This window comes from Falco naumanni, chromosome 3 (assembly GCF_017639655.2).
Source record: "Falco naumanni isolate bFalNau1 chromosome 3, bFalNau1.pat, whole genome shotgun sequence".
NCBI lineage: Eukaryota > Metazoa > Chordata > Aves > Falconiformes > Falconidae > Falco > Falco naumanni.
The window spans coordinates 50,320,469-50,342,268 of NC_054056.1; the positions used below are offsets into that span (position 1 = coordinate 50,320,469).

At 41.5% G+C, this 21,800-nt stretch overlaps 1 protein-coding gene across 4 annotated transcripts in view; it reads right to left on the reverse strand.

Moving 5' to 3' along the window:
* The window catches only part of AHRR (aryl-hydrocarbon receptor repressor), a 70,351-nt gene that overhangs the window by 32,033 nt on the left and 16,518 nt on the right, over positions 1 to 21,800 (reverse strand). Inside the window, exon 1 of one of the 4 annotated variants that reach the window (XM_040588068.1) lies at positions 3,772 to 3,871. The exons of 1 other annotated variant lie outside the window; for it this stretch is intronic. Coding sequence is in view for 1 of the 3 variants with exons in the window: in XM_040588067.1 (XP_040444001.1) it covers positions 778 to 814 (37 nt within the window). In the remaining 2 variants the exon portion in view is untranslated. 2 more of the 4 variants (XM_040588067.1, XM_040588069.1) reach the window with 2 other exon arrangements.

A 21,800-nucleotide genomic window follows, 5' to 3' on the forward strand; every position in this document is an offset into this window, starting at 1 on the left:
TACATTGTAAATATTTGCTGCCAGTGATAATGTCGGTCATTACCCCAAAGCAATCATCTCAAATGTATAATTAGATGTAATAAATCCCTCCCCTGGGCATGGGAAAACACATCAGGAAAATCCCAAGCTGCCTAAAACAGTTCCTTACCCACGTATTCCAGCCAAAACAATTTTGTGATTTCAGATTTGTAAGCTAGGCTGCTATGAACAGGACATGCAGATTCTCCACTCCGCATTTTCATTTTGGTATACCTCTTGAACTTATTTGAAACGGTTGCTTTTTTTCACCCCCAATCAGCTAAGCTTTCTGCCACGCCTGTCCATAAGAACAGACATATGGACACTCACGACAATAATTTTTAAAAGTCCAGCCCCTATTCCAATGGCCTCTTCCAGAGTTTCCACCCTCAGAAAAGATGTTTTTATAATTACTGACACTGTGGTTTGCAGGTTAAAGGACAGACAGGGAGGGGCGAGACGAAACTAAGATTTTTTTTCTGATGCGCTCTTTTGGCATTGCGAAAATTCCACCAGTTCGAACTTCATCGTTAGTGGAAACTATTATTTTACCCAGCTGAGCGGGCCAGAGCTCCCTGCCTGTTTGTTAGCCTTCAGGCTCACACAAACACAGCAGCAGAAGCACAAGAGATGTTTGTTCCGTAGCTCATCTGGCTACTATAAATTCCATCTCCAAATGGAAAGTATTTTAATGTTATTTTGCCGGCTAGAGTTACCCATATGCTAGGCCACACACATCCGTTTCATAACATACCCTACCCGCTGGCCCGGACTGCGAGGAGACCCATTGCACCATCAAAGACGAAGGACACCCTTGGCGCCAAGAGCCTCCTCAGAGAGGGAGTTTGTTCCTCACACCTGAGGCAGTGGAGCTGTTGCTGGCTGTTCACTCCTGTTCTGCCTCCCTGCACTGGAAATACTGGATTAGTCCACCCAGGGCTTGGCTGGTACTGCAGTGACAGCTCCGAAGAGATACTATACCGGGAAATAGCCTGTCACCTGGAGAAAGCAGAGCAAGACAGGCAGAAAACTACACAGATCCCCCAAATTAATGAGGAGGAGGAAAAGCAAGACATGACAGGATGAGGAGGGAAAATTGCAAGATGTTATCTAACCAGGCAGAAAAATAGAGAAAAGAAAACAGAGCAGCCTAACAACGCCCCTGTCACCACCAGCAATCACGAGGGAGAACTGAAGGAAAGTAAGCAAAGTTATGATGGGTGGCTTGGTAGCAAAGGGCCTGATGCCAGTACAGCTGTGATCAAGCTTGGACATTATATAAAATGGTGGCCCTCTGGAGCAACGGTGAAGCCTGCGATGACAAAAACAAATGAAAGATTGGAGAATGCAGGAGTACTGTTTCTAGCAGGCAGGGAGGAGCAACTGTGCAAGGCTAAAAAATAACAAACAGCAAAGGATGGCTCCAGGACCTGAGGGGAAAACTGGCTGCTAGAGTTCCCATACATCAAGAATGGGGCAAGAAAAAAGCTGATATTGCAGGCAGACTGGTGGATTCTGCTGGCTGTAAAAAAATGGAAAGTTTTATCTTTACGGAGCTTTGGACTGCATTCTCTGGGAGAGGCAACTCTTTAGACGAGACTGTCAGCAATTCAGCGTAGAGCACTCACCTACTGCTAGGTTCAAAACTGGCAAAGTGAAGAGGTGGCAATCAGGAACAGCAGAGACTTTTTTCTGAGCACAACTTATCTAGCCTGCACTTCCAGAACACAAAATAAAACAGAAGATGGAGCTGTTCTGCCAAAGAAGATGAATGAGCGTATTGATACCATAGGGTGATAAATAAAGATATACATGTACCAGGGCTGACAGTTTTGCAAGGTCATGCAATCTAGTGAGCATGGTGCAATCCCAGACAACATTAAAAGCTCACATGTTTGGAAATGCTGGGTCCTATAGAAGGACAACACTGTGGAAATATACAGGGCGGGGGGGGGGAGGGGGTTAGGAGGAGGGAGAGGAGGGAGAAAAAATGAAGAAAAATGGCTAACACAATTTCCTGAAGGAAAGGTCAAAGATCCGAGGACGTTGTTCCAATTTCTGATCTGAAAGCACTGAAAGGAGTGGAAACCAAAAACTAATATACCGTTAGAATTGACAGTTAATGAATGGACAAAAAGAAGTCCACAAAAGGGATGATAAGTTTGGCTTAAGGAGTATGGGACTGTCTCTGGCAGTGCTGCTGAGCCTTTCACAGCTGCACTGTTTCTCCCCAGAACATTGTAAAAATCTGAGATCTCTTGAGCCTCCAGTCTGATACAAGCATCACTATCTGCATTTGCAAACCCCTTGGCTTGAAAACAAAAACTGGAATATGGTAAAGAAGAGGAAAGCTGCCTGACACTTTAAAGACTATAGAAGCATTACGAAACGAGCCGTTCCCCTCCCCCCAGAAATAACAGAACATTTATTCATTGCAGAATACTCTTTAGTTCGGAGAGATGGAAATTTCAGGACTCATAAAAGCGTACTTTTTAAATTCATGGGATTACATCCTCCTGAGTGTTTCTGTACCTCTTCCCGCACAAGCACACCCTTCCTTCTTCAGAAAATAATCAGCAAAACTACCTGCCAAGCTAAGCTCTGTAGCAAACTAAAGCATGGTCAAACCTTATGCCCACTGCCCCAGGGGCCTTGCACTGCTCAGGCCACCTGCACCAAGCAACAGCAGTACAGGTGAGAAAACAGCAGTGAAGGGATATCATTTCTTATCTGAACACCTTGCCTGGGTTCATTTGAGATGTAAGGAGGGGACAGTACTGTCTTCTTCAGACTTGGTATGATGCAGGCGTATCAGTGTCAAGCTTTTTTACAAGGAGTACCTGTGAGATCCCTTCTCTCCAGTGATGCTCAGGGGATAAATTGTTTCTTAAAATGAGCAGAGGAAAATACCCAAATCTAGCTGGCAGGTTCAGAGATACTGCTTTATGCATACAAATCTTACTTTTGCTAACTAGGTACTTGAAAGGAAGTGAAGATGGGGTCTTTCTTCCTGGATCTTCTAGCTGCAGGAAGAAGCAGCTATGCGTGTTACCCTGAATGCTTAGAAAACAAAACAACAGAACTAGGAAACACTCGGTGTGAGCAATTCTGCTTAACAAACCTACAGTCATGAAATGAAACGATCTGTTTCCTCTTGCTGCATTACAAAGAACATCGAGTGACAATAAGGGCTCATTAGATACACGCTGAAATTAAACAACATAAACCATAAAGAACAGTTATTATGCGTTGCCAAACAATATGAAAGGGGTGCTTGCATTTTGAAATGCCACAACATACAGGTTGCACAAACGCTTTGGGAAAGAAGAAATCAGCACCAAAACACACCCTCTGAATAAAAGATGTATGGTGCTCAGTCCCATCGCGGAGGCTACCAGAACGCCAGATGAAATTATGCTAGCAATAATGCAAAGTTTTTCTTCCCAACTTAGCGGTTTTCTCAGTCTGCTTCTTCTTAAGAGATGCTTTGAAATCTGACTGCCCTTTGAAGTTTCTCAAGTACAGCATGACATTTATTTAAGGTATGAACCAAACTGTTTGCTTTCCAGATCCCGTCCCCTCTTTTTTTTCCGAACCACTTTTCCCCTTCCCCAGCAAGCCTCATCCATTTTTTCCCCATGCAAGAGGGGCATCAAAGACATGCCACCGCCCGGCAGCCCTCCTCTCCCCCCAGCCTTTGCACGGAGCTGGTGGGGCCACCTCGCCCCCCTGAGACCCCAGCCCATGTCTCACCCCCGTCCAGAGGAGCCTTTTTGAAGGGAGGCGAGGGGGAGGAGAAGTCCCTGCTGCGGAGGAGGCAGACTGCTGACTAACCCCAGCCCCGCTGTCACGCAAGCCTCGCCGCCTGTCAATCTCTCAGCAGCTCTGACAGGGGCCTGGCGCCCGTTCAAACCCTTGCGTGCGAGCAGACAAGCCGCGTTACCCTATGAAGTATTTCATAATAACAACAGCTGTTAAATATTGATGACTCCTGGCAAGCGCTGAATGCTTTTCGAGAAGGTTAAGCCTTCGTGTAATGGAACCTAATTCCTCATTATATACTGTATCAGATATCTGGAAGCTGCCTAAAAGAAGCAAAGGGGCTTAAAGTGAAGGAGCAGAAAAAGAACTCGTGCAGCAGGGAGAGGGGAGAAAACAGGCAGCACAAACGGTGAGGAGTGTTTCCCCAAAGAGTCAAATCCTTTTGCAAACAGTAAAAAATGCTTCTGGAGCGATTATCAGAATAGCTGGTTTTGGTGTATTCCACCGGATGGGTTTGTGTTTTTAGAAATTATTGCAGACGACATGAGCTTTCTAAAATGGTGACCCAGCTGCCACTGCTGTCTGTGTATGTAAGAGTACACATGGAAATTATTTCTACAGGAAAACATAGAAAAGAGGGAGAAGGCTCGGATTCCTATAGTTTTTCTACAAACATCAGCCCTGAGAGATCTTGCTCGTTAGAAGATGTAGTGGTGATCAGACAAGATGTTCAGGATGAGATCTCAGGGAGGGTTTCTAGCAGGCAAGAAAGGGAAAAGGGTGAGCCTCTTGCCTTGGGCAAGTCCTGGTGTGCTCTCCTCCAGTTCCCAGGCAAAATGCTCCCTCTTTTCACACTGCCCTCTAAAACCTATCAGTCCTATCTTCTCTTTCTTGACCTAACTGTTGAGCAAGGCTGTGTCATGAAGGGAATCAGTTTCAGGCAGGAGTCCATGATCAATAGATGGAGTCTTTGGGACAGAGCTGGCGTGATGCCAGGGCCGGCAGTACTGGGGAGTCCAGTGAAAAGGCAGCACCAGAGTCAGGGTGCAGGTGAAAGAGAAGGACCGCAAACTGAGGACTTCTTGGGGAGATGACCAAGTCAGGGTATTTTTTTCTTGCATGTAAAAAAGAGGTCTGTGTGCCTTTGGGGAATACAATTTAGATGAGGCAAGCCGAGAAGCTGAAAACAATTACTTGCTTATGTTCAGTTGTGCTGTGGTGCAAAGAGTTCTGCGAAGCTTTAGGGAAGTTTTTTAGCAGTGGGGAACCCTGGCCTATTTATTGTGTTGGGATAGACAATCACGGAAACTCAGGAGGTTGGAGGCTGGAAGGGACTTTTGAAGGTCATCTGGTCTACCCCACCCTGATCAAAACAGAGCTAACTTCAGGCAGGCAGGTTGCTCTGGATTTTTGTTGAGTATCCTCAGTAATGGACTTTCCCTCCAGGAAAACTTTCATAGGTTAATTACAAACAGCATTAAATTTGTAAGGTAAGAACTGCTTACGGTTTTAGGTGAATGAGCATTAGGATGTTCCGGATGGACACTTCCTGTTTCCACAATTCTAAGTCTGTAAGGTGTGTAGAATAATTTAAGAAATGCTGGGAATGCTAAGTGGGTGTTATGAGAAGTGTGTGTATATGGAGAATATGTGAAGTATGTTAAGTTATAGCTATTCTTAGGATGTTTTTGATGCTTTATTCTATCTGTATCTCACAAAACCGTATGCCACCACACTTGTATGTCATGTTTTTATGTAGTCCGGGACTGTAACATCTCCCTTATTCCATAACTTCTGAGGGATCACAGATCCAAAGAAAAGCTGTGCCTCCATGTGAAAACTATACATGAGTGCTAACTGTACAAGCAACAGGCTCAAAAGAACTTGTCTAGAAAGCACATTTCCTCTCTGCAGCTTACTGTTGCAACCTTTCTTCATATGACTCAATAGATGATCTCCCCAGCAAACAACCACATGTTGTGCATTGGCAAAGAAGGTATTTTAGAGATCTGTTTGCATCACTGTGAGTCAATATTTGTTATCAGTGGCTCTGGTAGACTATATTGGCTATAAGACTGCCAAAGACATGCAGTCCTCCTAAATTATCCCAGGATATAAGACTTGTTCCAAGTAATTGTCTTCTGCTTCATCTTCCTAATTCCATTTGATTACCTACTACTTTAAATACAATGATTTGATGATGAAAACTTATTGATTTATAGGTTCAGTTCTGAGGCCTTAATTTTGCCCCTGTATTATTCCATTCTTAGTTTAATTAAGCTGTAACATGATAGCTTCTCTGAGTGTTTGCTTGCACGCCCTTTTGAAAAAATCCATAAAAAGATTTTAAAAAAACGCATACAAATGAGTTATTCTGTCAAACTACAAAATGGATCACAATCCTGAGTTGTCAGCAACCTCGAGTGAGAAATCTGAAAACCACTTAGCCCACTTTCAAATCAATACCCACATCCCTCATAAAAATTTAGATGATTCCAAAAAATTCCTTATCCCTTAAAGCATAAGTTTGTAAATTACATGTCCATTAATGAGAATTGAGATATAGAGCATGAGTTTAATGTAGAAAAAAATAAATTTAAGATAACTATTCTGTATTTAGAAAACTTGCTTAGTGTTGGGCCTCAGAATGTACAGTCAATGTAGTTTCATGTGTGTTTTACTCTAGTTTCCATTTTCCTCTGTACTACACTGAAACACTGCATGTTAAACCTATGCTGAGGGATTCAGACCCCACCAAACTAATCTAAATTAGTCTTAGGTGTACTGCAGTGTGTTCTGACCTGCCACATGTTGATTGCTTGAGTGGGATCTCAGTAAATCCCACCTATCATGGTATACCTACATATTAGGAGGAATGGCACATCAAGACACATTTATTCTAGGCTCTATGGAGCAGATGGCCTATCAAAACAACTTGCAGAGTTTCCCAGTTCTTCTAAGTGTCCCTCATGATGGTTTATTGGCCAAAGAGCTGCCGTCTTTTCTCTTTTCCGGGTATTTTAAAAAAAATGTACAGGGAAAAATAAAATCTAGGTTCTCTATATCCTCTGAATTCCCAGCACTTTCTCTCTCTGTGGTTGAAGAATGTAGTCCTCTTTTGATGTGGCTCATATTATTTTTATCCCAAGGTTTTTTCACTGGTTGGATCCTCCCAAATAATCCAACAGTGGACATCGGGGTCCACAGCAGAGGCAGCTATCCTCTCAGGAGAGGCAAAAACACCTGTGACTTTTTACTGAGAAGGATGAGGGGAGAGGTAACAGAAGTTTACAAAATTGTAAAGGCAGTGGATAAACTGAATGCAGAACTGCTGTTCACCCAACCCCACCACATAAGGACTGTGAAGTGCTCAGTGACAGTAGCACAAGACTGCTTTAAAGCAGGTAATAGACAGCAATTTTGGAGATGAGAATACCAGACTAGATGGACCACTGGTGTGACACAGTAGTGCATTTCTTATGTTGTTATAATCTCACTGCAATGCCACAACCTTGTCCACAAAATTTGTTTCAGACGGAAAATAAACAACAGATGAACAAGAGCAGCATCTGTGATGCAAAACAAAGTATATCACAGAAGCAACAATAACAAAAATCAGAACCTTATGAGAAAGCCTGTATGTGACTAAATTTCAGCATATGATGAAAGACCAGCTTGTGACTAATCACGGCATCCAAACAAACAAGAAAATACTTCTTTTATGATAAACAGCCTATTGAAATAAATTTGAGTCTGAAATATTTTTGAGAAACATAAGTATTGAGACCAAAATCCGTTTTTGCTGAAATGACAGCTAAAAGAAAAGCTATGTGTGTTCATAAGTAAACAACTACAGTCTACTGGAATCTTCCCCATTTTAAAAAAGGAGACTGTAACAATTGCATCTTACAGAAGAAACACAATGAAGATCTGATAACAGATTTATCTTGAGAATATCAGAAGATTTGTAGTCTTTATTGGCTGCAGAAAATATGCACCATTTTACCCTCTTCAATTTAGGTCTACAGTTTAGAATATTTTGTAAATCAATCACTGGAAAATGAAATCAAATCAAAGACCAAGCATGAAAATAAACGCAACTTGGAAAGTGCATGAGAAAGCATCTCTCCCCCCTTCCTGATTAAATCACCTGACATTGGCTGACTTATGTGAGATTTACACGATCTTTGTTAGCCTTTTTGGATTTGATATCCTCTTTTCCAGGCCTATGTTTCAAACAGACTATCTCCTCAGCTTCCACTCCTCAATTTCTACTGCTTTTATAACATTCTTCTCCCTTTATAATTGTGTTTGCACCACTCTGCATGGAAAGGCATGGGCTAAATTCATACCTGCTACCTCCAAGAGGGAATTTAAGTCAGTATCTCTTAGAAGGGAGTTGAAAGAGCATGTGTCAGTAGGCCAGTATATCACCCAAGAGGCTGTTTAAAAATAGCCAAAGCACATGATCTGGAGAGGATAAAGGAAACCTTTAAGATGAAATAAACATTGCATCTAAAATATTCACACTGAGCCCTCAGTGCACAGGATGTGCATATGTTACCCAGAAAACCAAATCTGGCTTCATCAGTTTCAGAGTCAGAAACATCATAGAAGCCATTCCTTAATATCTGCTTTATATAGCTGTCATACTGTATCCAATATTAAAGGCAAAGACACATTTGCTTTCCAGTGTACTTTAAATAAGCAAACACACTTGAGAGAAGAAATGCAAGAATCCCCACCTTTAAGTCAGCTGGATACCACAGTACACTGCTGCACTATCACCGATAAACACACACACACCACGGAACGCGGCACCTCTTTCTAAGGCAGAAAGAGTCTAAAGACTCTGGCCTTTTCTGCCATCTGTGGAGACTGCCAGGATGAGATTGACTGTGTGAAGCCTTGAGAGGTTAAATGAACCTAACGAGCTGTGGGGAAAAGGTGCCTGAAAGCAGGTCCTTGAGCTTTGGCTTTTCTACTTTAGGAAGTAAAAGAATGTGCTGAGACAAGATACAGGCAAATGAAGCATCAGAAACAATACAAGTTTTAAAAATTCTTTCAGAATCAATTTTCAGGATAATTTTAAAACACTGAACTGTATTCCAGAACTTCTTAGAATGCTGAAACCAGTAACATGAAAATCTTACATAAAAGCTCAGGATGAAGAACAATCCAACAACAAAAGTCAAAAATTGAACCACCAGAACCCTAAATTGGTAAGGTTACAATCCTTGGAGATGTTTAATGTAGTTTTAGACACATTAATATTTTAATGCATGCATTTAAGGAGTAGTCCTGAAAAGCTATCCAAACAGATGGACCTTGCTTCCAACTGGAATCCCTTGTTAGTCAGAGGGCCTGGAGAGAAGACATTATGGTTTGTCCAAAAATAAATTGCTTTGCAAAACAGGAACCTTCTGCAGAAGTAGAAAACGCATGCACATGATGTGTTTAATTACTACAAGAACCTTCATTTTTCACTTCCTCACAAAAGTTTTGCTTTGCCTTTTTCCACAGCCAGGTTCCATGCTCAGAAAATGATCCTAAGCAGATCCTAAAGACCCTAAGCAGGCCAGTAGTGGGCTTACCTGTTCTCTCCCCCTTAGAGTTAGAGAAATCAAGTTTTTTTAAAAAAATGCCAGTCCCTAGGTCAATGACTAAAATTAGGACATTCGAATTTTCTAAGCATAATGAAAAATACTGTCTTTAAAAAAGGCAGAATAAGTAATATCTGAACACTCTACAAATGTAAATTGTGGCCCTACTTTGATTTGCCTTTCAATTTTTAAAAACAGAGAATACTTGGATATAGTGATAAAATTAAAAGACAGTCACAATGTTCTTATCAGACTCGTCTCGTGTGAAGACAAGGAACAACCAAACAAAGTTCTGTATTTCAGAAACAAAGTTCTAGCTAATAAAACATAACCTTTTCTCCAGTTTCAACTATTCTGCATATGTGTCATTAACTTGAACAGGCAAGTCTGACTCCTGTGAAGGTGCCCACTACCTTGACTCATAGCCAGAACCAAAGCAACAGCAAGTGTTCCCTATGGGATAGACAGGAAACTCGACTCCCACTCATTAAACATATAGGACGGGGACCTCAACTTTCAAGACAGTTATAGTTAATTACAGCTTTCACTGAGTGATCAATACTAGGTGAATAGTACGTATAAAGAGAATTATGATCCATAAATTACTTTTAGTGCTTATTCTGTCAAGGTCTTCTGGATGAAAACTGGTGATTTCTTTCCTATTGTCTCATCAGATCTGCATCACACTCATTATGTAACATAGACATCAGTTTATATTGGTTTTTCATCAATTCTTATATGAACTTCATGGGACACGCGCTGCAACTCGCTGCCGGAGTCAGTCCAATAACCACTGAAACAAATTAGTACTATGATAAGAACGTGAACAGGTTTAAGGCAGAAAATGAACCTTGCAAATTGCAAAAAGGAAAAGCAAAGATGCTTTTGCACGTTTCTTTAGAAATGTGAAAGTTAACTGCAGAAAATGCATCGTCTAGAGCCTATTTTGTTTTAAGCCAACTATTTTTCAGAGCAAAAAAAAGCTGCATCCAAAGGAGTAACATTTTTTCTCCTGCCGGGGCAGATTTGCAGGGAGGAGGCTCATTTCTGCTGTGCTGGTCTGGCAGGCAGCAGAGCTCTATTCCTCTGATCAAGAGATCACTTTCATAACCACTTTTCTGAGGTCACAAATGAGGCTGCTGCAGTCACGCAACCCCTCGCCTACCAGAGCTTACTATAACAATGCAGGTTCACGGAAACCTTTTAAAGAGGCAGCCCATCCTTTCGACCCATGCAGATACAAGGTACATGCATATTATCTTACTGGCTTCCCCCAGCTATGTCACAGGACTATTTTATTTGAATTTGAGCAGGGAAGAAATGTATAGCTTGGCGTTTTATCTGAATGGAGTCATGTTGCCCCAGTAGAATTAAGTAAAAGGTTAAAAGAAATAGCTCTAAAATTCTTTTAAACTACACTGGCACCTTTTTCAAATATTTATTCAGCCTCTTCCTCTTTATTATCTTAAAGGTCCATGTCTGCCAACCATGTGCTAATGTGAATTATGTTCATTAAGATATCTAAAAGCCATGGTAAACAGTCAAACAAATATTAGATTCAACAAACAACAGATAAAATTGCCCTGAATTAAACACTGCACTGCTGCAGTGTTAGGGACACCAACAATATAGAAATGGTAGATCAGGACATGGGTTTACTATAAAAAATTTATTCTGGAGAAATACTATGAATATGCAATGAGTACTAGTTAGAGCTTGTTTCTAGGACAGAAAAGCCTGTTTCATATTTTAGCTGACAACATCCCACAAATGACCAACAGTCTACTGCAGGGACATGCCTTGTAGCTGGTAGCTGGAATGGCCTTTGGGTGATGGGGGCAGGTGGGAATTTAAAGAAACGTTAAAAATACTTTTCCTTTTATGGGTAAGTCAACTCTACCCATTGAAGGGGGGTGGTGGCCTATTTTCACAAGCAGTTAGCGCTATGAAAGCAACCGTTGTTGTTCCATCATGAAATTATTTGCACTAATTACCTGAAATAAAGTTTTCAAAAGCTGTTAAATTACTTCGGAGCCTACAATTTAAAAAATTAAGTTGGATGTATTGCTCATTGACATTTTATGAGGATTAGTATGCAGACACATTTCATTTAAAGGCAGCACAAATAGGCTTGCCCAAACCAGCTTTATAATCCAGCTTAAATAAGTAACAATAGTAATGAGGGCACAGCACTAAGCCTGTTGAGGACTCGGTGTGGGCTGAGATGACTCGTTCGCACACTGTCCCGCAAGTTCATTGCTATTCTTAGCCATGTTAGCCAGGTGAAAACTCATTCAGGTGCACCCACACATGCTACAGACTGATTCAGGGATTCTGGAGATGCACCCATTGGTTATGAAGTGGCCTTGGCTTCATCCAAAGTAATATTCAGTCTTGACCTTGATGTGTATCTTCACCCAGCTCAGGCAGGGGGTCAGGTCCCCTCCCATCTGCACTGCAGTTTGCCTTTTACACAAAAGTTGACCTCCCATTCTAGCTTTTATATGAAACTAATGACACCCCAAAATCAGCCTCGTCTCTGCTCCAGGTGCCACCTATATTTATGGAGGGGAATTAGGCTGGAAACTGGACAGGGGATTGTGCGCTTACTGCTGGTGGACCTCACTGTCAGAGCCTGATGCACTCACGTCATGGGTGGGAAGTCAGGGCAGCAAGGCAGGCTCAACCTCAGGCACCAAGCATCACCAGTTTCTCGGCTCAGAGAAAGTGCTGGTGGAGGTGATGAGACAGAGACGCTGGTCTGTAACAAGAGGGTGTTGCCAGCCTCCAGAGTGACCTGGAGGGTAACCGGACTAGTGCAGACCAGGCTGCAGGCATTTCTGAAGACAGGCCGTAGTTTCACCGGTTTCTGAAACTTGTGAAGATGTTGCCCCGAGTCTTATGTTACTGATTTGTGCCCGTTCACTTACCACTACAACAACTTCCCACGGAAATGAAAAATATAGAAGGTCAGCTCCTGCCCAAACAAAGAGATGTGACTTTGTCCCTGTTTATGAACTTCAGCTAAACCACAAGAAATTTAGATAAAGTGAAAGAGCATTGGATACTAATGCAAGTATTTAACACAGCAATTTTTCTTTCTAGTTATGGCGAGAGATACACCAGAGTACTGTTGTGCTACTTTACCTACAGAAATAAATTATACTGTTCTTCTGGAGACAGTTGGCAAAAAAATCATTGGTAACAGCAGGAATTAGTTTACATATGGGTATTTCAGGGTAAACAGCTGCTAGAATACTTGCTGCTCAGCTCTGTTCTGCACGACAGTCTGGCCACAGAGCTGGTACTTAAAACATCCTGCCTTACTGAGAGTCCTTTTTCTATTCCTTATTATATGAAAATAAAATATTTGCAATCTTTTCTCAAGAATATGACCTCTTCTATTCAAAGACCATGTGGTCAATTGCTCCATTTTCTAAGTAGATGCAAGAAGGCATCTAATACATGTGCCTAAGTCTCATTCGGTCTGCAATTCTAGAGAAAGAATTGGTCAGTAATTTATTATAGTGAGATTAGGATAAGCAATGACCTCTGATATGCCAGTTTCCAAATAATTACTGTAAGCTTTCCTCAGTCCCTTCTCAGCTCTATAAACTTGCACCCAGCAGTGAAAGATCTGTACACCACCTATATATCTAAGAGATCATGCAGACAGTAATTTGGATTAGCTGCAAATCTGCCTTTACATTATTTTTTTTAATCCTCTTGTGAAGTTTATTTGATTTGAAAATTATTCAGAGAAATGTAAACCAGCTCACTTATACTCCAACTAATAATCCAAAATCAAACCATTTCAGATTAGTGTAATATAAATTTTTATTTAATAAATAAATTTACTTTTAATAGCCGCTAAGAGGTATTCTTTCATTAGAAATAAGTTTAAGTACTGTGAGAAATTACAGTCATTACAATCAAGCTTTAAGGATTTCTGAGTAACTCGATTACAAAAATTATAGCAAGCATGCTCAAAAGAAAGCTTCTGCCCTCACCCTCCTTCCTGTTGCCCCAACACACTGTACATACTTGATACTCAGCTGCCTTTCCACTGTGGCCCAGTGCTCTCCAGACAGTTTTTGTGGAAGTGGAAGGAAAAAAAGCATCCTGTTACAGCAACATAAATGAAGTTCTAGCTTGGCCTGAACTGCTGAAGGATGCCTCCTACTATCCAAGTAGCAGGCAAAAAGAGGACAACACATAGTGCAGCTGCAGAGATTAGTTTAATGCAAGTTGTTGTGACTGAACCTTCTGCACGTGGTGGTGCATATAACCTGTCCTAGCACAGCACAGCCTTTGCCTGATGTGCAGCATAAGAAATGAAGCTGGAATGCCTAACCATAGCACTCCAGCCAAGGCAACACAGCCAGGAGTTGATGGAGTCAAGGCAGGACAGGGCAGACTGGGAATGGGGCAGCTGGAACATTCTTATGCCTTATGCATTTTCCACTGCCCAGATGTTCCCCAGTTGACATGAGCTGTGAGACACTGGATGTGCCAGTCCCGGAGGGTGTTCTGACCCCTGGGAAGCACTAAAGAGGCACAGGCCTGCCTGGCATCGAGGAGGCACAAAGGTATTTTGAAGCTCCGTTTGTCTCTTCTCCCACTCGGTCCCTGTGCCAAGTTCAGCTGTGGAGCGGGAACTCAGCTGTGGCGCAAGATTCATTTTGTACATTAACCCGATGAGTTAAAATACCATCTGAGACCAACATGTAGTTAATTGCTGTGAGAACAAAACTTTGAATTTCCTGACCTATTCAAAGTTTGAATTTCCCATTAACTCTACACTCCCATACTAACAGATGGTATACAGGGTGCAGTTTCAAAATTCCCTGCATCGGAGTGTATGCAAAGAGAACAAGATGAGCTGAAATGCACACCCCTGGAAACCTGCTCCTTATATACAGAATGATAAACCTCTAAATGAATCGATTAACATGCCCAAGCGCCCCCCTCCCCTTCTGGGCAGAGAGTCCTGGCTGAAACTCTTAGGCCAAAGCCATCCCTGCCATAGGGAGCTGGAAAAGCACTGGTTAGCAGAGCTGACTCATCAGCTGACTAGCCACAACATCAGCCACAAAGGACCGAGAATGCTGGTGGTGGCATGAAGCATGTGGGTGGGAGCAAGGAATAAGCAATCATCTGGCAGCCTAATGCAGTAGGGAGGGTTGACAACAATTCATTTTTTATTCCCCCCTCCCGCCCTAAGGCTTCATCCCTCTGCTGCAGTGATTCTCATAATTTTGACGCTGTGGTAGGGCTCTGTGTAGGGGAGGGAATGAAAGGTACATCCCCTCCCTGTGGCCCATGCAATGAAAGCATCAGCAGGCTATCTGAGCTCACCACACCCAGACCACATAGGGCAAAAGGCCCTCATGGAGTAGAATAGAAGTTTGCCTGATCCTTCCTTTACCCAACAGGAGATGAGAAAAATGTCTTACTAGCAGGGGAAAAAAAAAAAAAAAAGTGTGCATCGCTTTCCCACAAATGTCAGTCTGTTAGTAGATGGAGATCCAGTTCTGGGATGGCAGAGAGCAGATATAAAAAAAAACAACTCTTAGAGACAAAACAAGAAATATAAGGGAAAGAGAGAATGTTGTAGCAAAGATGGGAAAAAAACCTATATGAAGAAAACAGAAAATCTACAGATGAGGAAGATGCAAAAAAGAAAAGCATTTTAAAAAAAGGTGAGGTGGATTATCTCTAGAAAGACCTTACAGAAAAAGGGGTGGAAAATATTTCTCAAAGATTTCAGAAGAAAACAGATTAACAAACTACAGACACTGAAATAGGGAAGGAAAGTCACCAAGGTAAACAGTAAAAGCACATACAGAAAAAAGAAAATTGGCAGATTTAATTAAAAGCTTGACATGAAAGTACACTGATAAAATCCCCCAAATTGTTCACATGTATCCCATTATCTCTGCCTAGATCTGAGTTCACTTTCCAGTGTTCTCTCCCTCCAGCAGCCTGCCGCCACTGTGAATCTGGCTGCAATATGGTTAGCGGGTCCCCAATTTACCTAGCACGAAACCTCTCCAGCCAAATTACTGGAGTGGTGAAGGTGTGAGCTCACCCCTCCCAGGCTCCAACCTTCTCAATGGCATTTTTGCTTTCATTCCTAAAAATACATGTAATTTCAGGCAATGCAGTTTTCAAAACGCTGGGCCAGATTTTGAAGGCCTGACTTGTATTAGTCCACTAATGCCAAAGTTAAGCAAAACATAACAAGGACTTAAGGACTTGACCAGTTGTATTTAAGTGTCCTCCCCAGCCAAACGTGCTGTTTTCTGAGAAGAGGTTTTTTGCCTGAATTTTGCCTACAGTAGGTCTTCCCTGGCAGATTGCCTCGGTGGGAAGGAGATTGGGTTTCTCACTGTCATCTTCATCCTTGGAAACTTTCTGTTACATTTCACAGTCTCCACTACAGGCATTTCAGGGCACATGAATATACAGCTTAAAAGCCTTCCGCAACATGTTTTTCACATGCTGCTGTATGTATCATTTGGCAAGAGAGTGATGAAGAGTCACAAAATTGTATTTTGCCATTGCAGCTTTTCTCTAGCTGAAGAAACTGTTCCACTTTATTTCCTGCTAAGCTAGGTGGACATTATCTTCAGAGATTCAGAAGATGGAATATCTGCTGATGCTAGAATAGCTAAAGTAAACACGCTGACTCCTGTCTGGAAATCGTGACTTGACTTGATAAAGACAAGAAACAATAAACTCCTCTTTTCCAAATGACCTCTTGGAACTTAGCGCCCTGTAGCGTTGCTGTGAGGGGCATGTCTTCTGTCCCAACACCGACCTCTCCTCCCACCTCATCATGCCAGCGGTGGCTATCTCGGTCATGTCACTGGTTTTAAAAACATTATCAGTTACCATCACAATGTTTATAAAGTGCGATAACGAAGCAAACCTCCAAACTGACATTGTCTGCCTTCCGAGCCATAAGTCTGCAGCAACAAATGTAGGGTGGATCGCCGTCCCCAAGTAATATGGCACTTCCTACCATATTTATTAAATATTTCTAAATTGCTTGTTAGCATTAATAACAGTGAGGACTGAATATTGCAATGTGCAATACCTTCAAACTCTCTGACATGGCATCTAGTATAAGGCTCACAAGAAAGAACTCTTCCCTTAAACAAGTACATAGAGCAATTTTACTAGTGTGTAATTACACGGTCCTGATGATTCTGGAGAAGTATTGAAATCAATTGTGTTGAACGCACAGTAATCTGAGATCGCTCTGCACCTTGCATGACTGAGCATTTAACAGCTATTAAAGTAATTCCTGTAATTTTAAACAGCTCTACTTTCATCACACAAATATTACTTGTTTTGAGATGTACAGCCTTTGTCTATATGCAGTGACGTAGGCTAAGACATTAAAAAGTATGGAAAGAAGAAATGCAGTTCCATTTTTCTCCACTTTACTGTCTCAGCCCTCATAATAACATATTGGAATACGTTCCACATAAATCCTTATATTCATCAGTTCAAGATGTATTATCTAGGTTAGATTATTTCTCCTCTCAATAAATGTTTTCATAAACTATTATTTATTGAGCCATTTTCCCACACAAGGCTTACAGAGGTCATTTGATGGCACAATATCATTTTAATAAATTATTTGGAACAAAATACAGAGTTCTCGTAACAAGATTTCAGTGACACTGATACACAACAATACTAACACACAGAAGACAGCATTTTCTGCACAGATGTGGAAACACTCAGGGGACTATGCAAAATTAGTAGAAGGTGACATACATTTTGCAACTACACAATTAGTAAAGTGGTATGAAGTTGTTAATGGACTAAAAAAAAATATAAAATATATTGGGTTTTGATTTAGATCGGATCTTTACTTGTTTTCGATCCTCTTCTCTCAACTTTTTTCAGCTGTTTCCAGTATGTAAGTAGCCAATTCATGTTGCAGGTTCAGAGGTAAATGGGAATAGCAGATGCTTTATTTATTATAACAAAATACTATAGGCAGAGATTTAGTTCCAATATATACCTTCAACTTGATATATTCCATGCAGATATGAAAAGGGAGTGTATTGAAGGGATTTCAATGGACTTTTAGGGACATGGTAAATCCACGTGGATTTATGGCAAGACCATTATATAGCATCGAACTTTCAGAAAAGAAATTATGAGCTTCTTTGAAGGAATTTTTAAAGTCTGTTTTAACTTCTCTTATCAAGCATTTAATTTAGTTTACTGATCTGCATTCTGCTTCCACTTCTACTCATATAGATGTCAAGGTTTTAGAAAATGTCAGTTGCATTATAATTTTTGGTGCAATCATGTAGATAATCAAATTAAAACTGGATTTATAAAGGGAAATCTGCTGTGCTTCATCTAAAAAAATTATTTCATTACATGGTGGGGAATGTTCAGAGTACTGACTAATATGTTACTGCTACATTAGATAAAGCAGAAAAGCATCTGTGTTAATCACTTGGGATTTTCTTTCCAATAACATAAAAAAGATACTAGACCAAATACAATTAAATGAAAACAAGCCCTTCAGAGTAATCCATTGAGGCAAACTGTAGGACTAATCATATACCAAACGAGGTAAGCTTTGCAGACACCAGCTCCCATCTCATGTTTTATGATTTCCAAGTATCTAAATGATATCTAGTCACAGCTTAGAAAGGTGTCTTGCACAGATTCAGCAATATAAATCATGTGACATATCATAAACTTTTCTGTTTGACTAAATCATCGGTCTATTTTTTTACTTTCATACTTCTATAAGCCTCCCAGCCACCCATAGCTCTGCTTATAACTAAGAATATTTTTGTGCAGGAGGAACTGGTGGGTGACCTGAGCCTGACTTCAGGAAGGGTATTTCATCCATAAAGGGCAATGTGAGGAAAATGAGCAACGGCTGTAGGAGAAAGAGTCAAAACTACAGAAAGCAGAGAGAGGGTTGATAAGTATAAAGACTTGACATGCAAGGATTGTTACAATTACATGGCCTTAATGGGAAAAAGCCAGGCATAGAGATGCCCACTGAGGTGGCAGAGCAAGTTGCTCATTCAGAGAAATGGGCAAGAAAGAGAAATGACTAGCTATGATTTCTGCAGGGCACAAACGCCAGTGGTGTCAGGAAGGCCTGCGAGACAAGGGTTACACAATGAGGAGGATACGAGATTTGTTCAACAGTCTTTGCATTGTGTTCAGAGAGGAAGTCGCAGTCCAGAAATGGTGAAGGGGGACAAGACGTGCCCAGGATATAGAGGCAAGATAGAGAGAGTGTGGCACTGGCTGGTCCCCAGGGAGGTGCCTGATGCCCAGCGCTGGGGCTGTCCCTGAGCCCTGCAGCTACCCTGCTCCTGACTATGGTGGTAGCATGGGCCCTGATGGACACCACGGGGACCCCTCCATCCCTTAGGGAGCAGCCAGCCCTCACAGCACCCTGACAGGCGTTTCTGACAGCAGATGCTGGAGCAGCAGCAATATTGGCAACCAAACGGACAGGGGTTTGGGAGAAAAGGAAGGAAGGGCCCCTCTTGTCCATGGTCAGCATTCAAAGATATCCCAAACTGTTTTGGAAGTTATACAACAAGGAAGACTGAAAGGCATGATCTGAAGAGATTCTAGTCTTTTCCAAGACTGTGAGGACTGTTCAGAATGTGGAGAAACAATTATTAAACGAATCCTGAGAAACAGGGTCTGCCGGTCACGTGATAATGTCCTTTCCTCCATATCAACACTGAGCAAATGGCTCAGGCTGCTACTCGGAGATGTCACCACTGAGTGTAGCACGACATAAAATAAGAGTTTCCAGTCATTGGCACACATTTTCTGAAGCAGTAACTAGGTTAACCAGGGTTGCCTACCTGAAGTCTAGCAAGGTGGGTTTTTTACTGCTAATATTTAATTTAGATGTCATTTGCTCATTTTATATGCCTTTTAAAGTCCAAGCACAGTATGCAAAAAAAAACACCCTCACCACACGCCTTAAGTACATTCAAAAAAGTCAATAAAATGCTATCAGTAAACAATTTAAACTGACTATATCAAAAACTATATAAAATATTTAAAAAACAAAATTAATTGCAGAAAACACTCAGGCCACTTAGCCTTCCCATCTTCCATGTCTTGGTATCCTCTTGTCCCTGGGTTAAGTCGTTCCAGTGGACCTTTAGGGCTATTAGAAATGGAAACACAGTTGCCACCACAGAATAAAAACCTGGTCACTCACTGACAGAGCATGCATATAACCAGTATAAGAGAGGAAACAACGACACATACGGAAGCGCAGAGGTAGCAATACAAAAACCCAATCAGACAATACTGATGCACATGACTGGCAATGGCCTCAGAGTTTCAGTGGCCCAATCGTTAGCAGGACTTTGGGGAACAGAGCCAGAAGGAGGGTTTTTAAAAATAAAACTCTTGAAAGTAGACAATAAAACACATCTGTGAGTGGATGATAGAAGCAACACAACATTTATATGAAAATGTAGTAAGTAGATGATGGAAGCCAGTTAAGGATCTAGCTATTAATCTTTATTCTCTACCCTCCAGCCTACCCTGCACCTTCCTACACCCTCCACCCACCCAGCTAGACTACGACCTGTAAACCTATCTTTACACATGACTTCATATTAGCTATGGATTCCAGTTGAAAGGAAAATAGTAAAAAGTGCTGGTAAGTACAATTTGAAATAATAACATTTGGCCTACTCTTGACACATCTTTGCAACCTCCACATTTCCTCTCCCCCATGTTTAGCCTTCACACTGCACTTCATGAACTTCTCAGGGTTCCAGCAACCAGCATGCTTGCTAGTGAGGCATATGAGACAGCATTTCAGAACTCAGTGAACTGACTCTATAAAAGTACTACAAAGTCTTGAAAGCTAAACGGTAATCCAAATTATTTTTAAAAAGTCTTAGAAAGGAAGTAGTGGTTTAGATTTACATCTGAATGGCAGGCTCTTAAGTCAAGGTATTAATGGGTCTGCCTTCCTGAAAGTCTCATCAGAAATAATTTCTGACTATATTTACACTACTCTGAAAGAGTAGTCTTCAAAGGGGCTATGATGATACTGTCATATGGTTCTCACCCATCTCCATCCATGCTGCTATCTGGCAAACCATCTAAGGACAGCTTGCAGAGTTTTGCCTGATGATGTGATAAATGACAAGGAACACTAAATGAGGGTGGCTCTATATGCACTGAAACATGTTCTGGCTTGGTCTGAGCCTACACTTGCAGCTTTCCATCTCCATGGACCACAAGTCTCATTCTGAGGTCTCCTTTGGCCAATATAATTGCGCAGACACAAAAAAAACGGAGTTACCTGGTCTGGCAAGCACCAGAGAGGTATGTCTGCACTGGACATGATATTGTATAGTGCTGAGATCTTTGAGCTAGCTCTAAGGGTGTTGGGTATGAGTGCACAGTGTCTTATGCTGCTACACGGAGCTAACAGGACCCTGAAAAAAAGTGTAGTTGTATAGGGATGTCAAGGCACGAACACTAGTAAGCTGTGCCTCTCAGAAGGACTAATTCACATGGGCTTACCCACAAAGTGGCATAGCCACTCTGCTTATTGCTACAGGACCCGCTTTAACATCTGTGTTGTTTCAGAGTTCTCTGCAGAGAGCTTCACCCTGTGCTGTAACCCAGCAGTGAGGTGGTAGCAAACTGAGAAGAGAAACTAGAAGTCTCCCACACTGTTCTCTAGCCTAAAACTATTTGTCTTCAAAGCCCTATGCAGTTATATTATGCCAAGCTAAATTCCTCATTCTGTTGGATAAGAGGTATTGTCTTTCCTTTAAAACATATCTGTGTTTAAAAATAAGGAAGTAAATCATTTTCTTGACAGTAAAGGAACATGCTTCCTCTCAGAGATGGTAATCACTCATGAAGCTGAGAACAAGTGTAAACCAAGCCAAAGTTCATGCCTGAGGGAATGCGTTCCTACCTCCCATTCACTGCAGCAGTGACTAGCACAACATTACTGCTAGTACCTTCTATGGTCACTGCAATTGCTAGCAACTTCTGAAGTAAAAATGCCATCTTTCCTATGATGAAAACCAATCTTATTTCCATATCCATGGAAAACTTGGGTTAACGTGGAGCTAAACTTATACTAATTTCTTTCTCAGTCTCCAACATCCAAACACAATTTAACTCAAGAAAATGAGGTCAATGAAAGTCCATTCATTTTAGAGTAGGATAATAGAATTTGATCCATTGGGGACTATGAGGGTATTTCAACAGCTGGTACCAGGCTGGGCCGAGGAAATTCTTTGCTGCAGAGTGAGGATTGAGCAAGCACAGTGCACAAGCAAGATTAACATCACTGAATGCAAAAGACAACACACATATCAGTCTACTGGATTAGATGGGCCCAGTTTCTTCCCT